Here is a 3,821-nt window from a genome sequence, read left to right as displayed (position 1 = left end):
CGGCACGAGTACGACAAGATTCAGCAGATTTTGGAGGAAAATCCCGTGAGAAAAAAAAACATTTTGAGAAAAATATGTTTTGTTGTGTGGGAGACATAAAAATTGAGGTTTGGGGCCAAAAGGGGAAAAAGGGTATATGTAATTATGGGGTCCCTGGAACGAATAAAGGGACCATAGGTATTGACAAAAGACACATGCTGGGAAATATCCGTTTTGGGAAAAATAGGAATTTAAAAGGTTCTGGGACATCACACTTAAGACATTAATACGGCCAACTGACGATTTGCTTATAGCTCATCCTTCCAAGCCATACAATACTTGTTCTTCGGCTCAATTGACTAAACTCCTATAAGAGATACCAAAAATCTGTAAACTAATAAAATGTTGATGACAAAGTGACAAACATTTTGTTATTTGATCACTTTTTGATACCTTTCACAGGAAGTGTGGTTTTCTATATTTTATGGCATTTTTAAAGGAACTCAGTTTTTTTCCATAAGGGACCCTCACATTTTTTCAGAGGTTCCAAGCCGGTTAAAACGGCCAACTCGTGCCGAGTTATGTGTCTTGAACCATTAGAACTCAATGTTTCTTTTTGACGGTAGGAGCACACCAGAAAATCTGAGCAATTTGAAAATTTGTGCCAAAATTTTTTTTTCAAATTTAATTCAAAATTATTATTTTAAACATTTTCAGGACGAAGTGCGATTTCGAAACGAGGAGGACAAGGTGGCGATTCACTATGCGGCTTCTGAAGGCGATCTCAACACGCTGAAGCTCATTTTTCTAGGCGATAGGACTCTAGTAGATGTTAGAGATGGGACCAGGTGAGCTAGCTTTTTAGCTTCATAATTACTTCGGTAATATTGTTCCAGACAAACACCTCTCCTGTGCGCAATCATGTCTGGAAGAATAGAAAACGCAGAATTCTTGGCCAACAACGGAGCCGATGTTCATGCCGTTGACGAAAACGGCCGAAACGCAGTGCATTGGTCAGTGGTTTGTGGGCAATTAGACTCACTTAATTGGTCAATCGCGAAAGGAGTCGACATCGAAGCACATGATAATGATGTGAGTTCATACACCTTTTTTTTCAAAAAGTCAAAACATGAAATACTTTTTTTTTATTTTTTGGATTTTCAGCAAGAATGCACACCTCTCCACTACGCAACATGCGACGAGGACACACCTCCAGAAGTGTCCCAAGCCATCATAGTGACCCTTCTGAAGCACGGTGCCAAACCAAACACCGTAGACACAGATGACCGCACTCCGATCCATTGGTGCTCGAGCAACGGGAACCTGGACGCCATTAAAGCGTTGTACAACTCTGGAGGAGATCTCACTTGGAGGGATAAAATGAATTTGAATATTTTACACTGTGCCGCTAGTCATGGGTACCATGAAGTCATCGAATTTGCCATAAAGAATATTGATCGACCAGTGGTGGATGAAATCGACAGAGCGGGACACACCCCGTTGTTCTATGCGATTTCTTTTGGACATTATGAAGTTGCATCGAAGCTGCTTCACAACAAGGCTAACCCAAATCACCAGGATCAACGATTGGCAACAGCGGCACATAGTGCAGCAGCGAAGGGTCAGATGAGGATGTTGAAGTTGCTGAGGACTCACAACGCCTCGTTTGATATTCAGAACTATCGAGGCGATTTACCATTCCATGAAGCGGTTATCGCTGGGAGTAAAGATGTGGTTGAGTGGTTGTTAGCAGTGGATCCATCGGTGTTGGATGTTCCGAATCATAGCGGAAGGACTGCGTTACATTTGGCAGCTTCTGTTGGGAATCTTGAGATGGTTATATTGTTATGTACGAAGAAGTGTTATGTGGATCCGTTGTGTACTAGGGAGGTGAGAGATATAGCGCGCTCAAAGGCCAAGGGTGGTAATTTATCCGAAACTTTTTTTGATTGAGCATTCCGTTCAAAGGGTTCCCAGGTCTTAAAAATCCCTAACATAGTTTAAAAGTTCCCTTATGGGCTCAATATGTTTTGACCTACTAAAATCGGTAGGATAAAACTCGGAGAAAAACTACAAAATTTTTGACAATCAATTTGAAAAGCTCGACAGACCTTTTCCTCCAAATTGACCCCTTAACAGTGATGGGAGGAATTTCCGTTTCCGTTTCCTTTTTCCGTTTTCCGCCCGGTTTTTAATTTTATTTCCGTTTCCGTTTCCGTTTTCCGTATTTCGGAAAAATGCGTTTCCCACATCGCTGCCCCGCAAAAGTTTTGATGTACAACCAAATCTCTTTTCTAAAGATTTTTCAACTTTTCAATTTTTTCCAACCTTTATTCCAGAACGAAATCTTTACCCCACTGGACCTCGCTATCCGCCAAAGACATGACGCCGTCGCCGAATACCTCCAAAAGTTGTGTCGCGCGAAACGATGCAGTGATTTCACTTCTCAAGAAATTAAAGAATGGAAGAAGAACTTTGAGGCGATGATCGCAGAGGCAAAACGGAAGCGGAATGAATTCATAGCGGCGCAGAAGGCTAAAAGAAGACCATCCACGAGTGATGGAGTGGTGGGAAGTGAGAGGAAGAGGGAGATCGCGGATGTTGGCGTTAATACTTCGGTGAGTTAGGGCTAGTCTATAGTCTCAAAATTAGCATACTCCCATTTGTAAATTAAATTTACGCTCTATCGAGAAAACCTAATACCATTTTTGGCATGCTCGTCAGCCCCTATCTTTTTTTTCCCAAAATTCCCCATACCTTGACTCAATTTATCTCGGTTACTGTGAAAAATATCCAAAATTGGTTACCTAGAAAAATGTTACATATAGTGTGCTAAATATTGTTTTAGTCGGCTGCTTTTTGATATCTTTAATGGGAACCGAGATAAATTGCGTCAAAGTTGTCAGCCCTTGACAACTAACTTGCCTCCACGATCCGATTTATAACTCTTCAAATATGATTTTTCTGTTTGAAACAAATATAAAAATGTTGAACTCGGCAAAAGATCTTCAGAATTATACCTATTATAGCTTGGTTATTTTCGCTAAGTTCTATGCCTCTCTTTTTGATGAAGGCGTCGTAAATGCTTCAATTCAACCCCTTCCCCTATATGATTACTTTGAGCTCAATTATCTCGGTTCCTATGAGAGATGTCAAAATTTTGTTAACAGATAAAATATTAGTGATAACATGATTAATAATTTATCAATTAACAGATTTTCGATATCTCTCATAGGAACCGAGATAATTGAGCTCAGAGTAATCATATACGGTAGGCTTCTATGAAAGCATTTATATGGCCCACGGAAGAAGTGTTTGAAACTTCAAACTTGTCCATGTTTATATTCATTTTGACCCTCATGTTAAACCGAACTCATTCATCTCATTTTCAGCAACGCAGCATCAAGTCTGCCGACTCTAACAGGGTAAAACGAAAATATTCCAAGTCAACATCCGTCACGAATCTCATCGAGGTACCATCAGTGCCTAAACAGGAATTGGAGGCGCTCAAAGAATCGATAGCTAATGGACAGAAACTTGTTGACGAGGATGAAGATTTTGATATTCTAGATGTGGACGATGAATTTGAGGTGGGACAAATTTTCTTGTAAAAATTAGGTCACCAATTTACGTTTTCTAGAACCTCCCACCGATTTCGGATCTTTCAAGCTCCTCTACAGAATCGGATCATCATGAGACTGACGATGAAAAATCAGATGATGATAGTGACGAAGTGGCAAAAAAAGTTACTGTACAAGAGGTCAAAGCAGCAACAGCAGCACCTCAAAAACCCAAAAAAGAGGTTCGAATAGCGAAGAGTACGAATGGAAAGAAGGTTTGTG

General features: G+C 40.4%; 1 protein-coding gene across 1 annotated transcript in view; it reads left to right on the top strand.

The window, feature by feature from the left end:
* CBG23685 overlaps window positions 1-3,821 on the top strand; it is a gene marked incomplete at both ends in the record, with an annotated part of 6,200 nt that overhangs the window by 298 nt on the left and 2,081 nt on the right. The window contains 6 exons of the mRNA XM_045236736.1: window positions 1-45; window positions 697-827; window positions 876-1,869; window positions 2,319-2,597; window positions 3,372-3,569; window positions 3,620-3,814. The exon at window positions 1-45 is cut by the window's left edge and continues 108 nt beyond it. Coding sequence (XP_045091138.1) covers window positions 1-45; window positions 697-827; window positions 876-1,869; window positions 2,319-2,597; window positions 3,372-3,569; window positions 3,620-3,814 — 1,842 coding nt within the window. The remainder of the gene's footprint in view (window positions 46-696; window positions 828-875; window positions 1,870-2,318; window positions 2,598-3,371; window positions 3,570-3,619; window positions 3,815-3,821) is intronic.

This window comes from Caenorhabditis briggsae (genome assembly GCF_000004555.2).
Source record: "Caenorhabditis briggsae complete genome, chrV, whole genome shotgun sequence".
Lineage (NCBI taxonomy): Eukaryota > Metazoa > Nematoda > Chromadorea > Rhabditida > Rhabditidae > Caenorhabditis > Caenorhabditis briggsae.
This window is presented reverse-complemented; position numbering and strand designations above follow the sequence as displayed.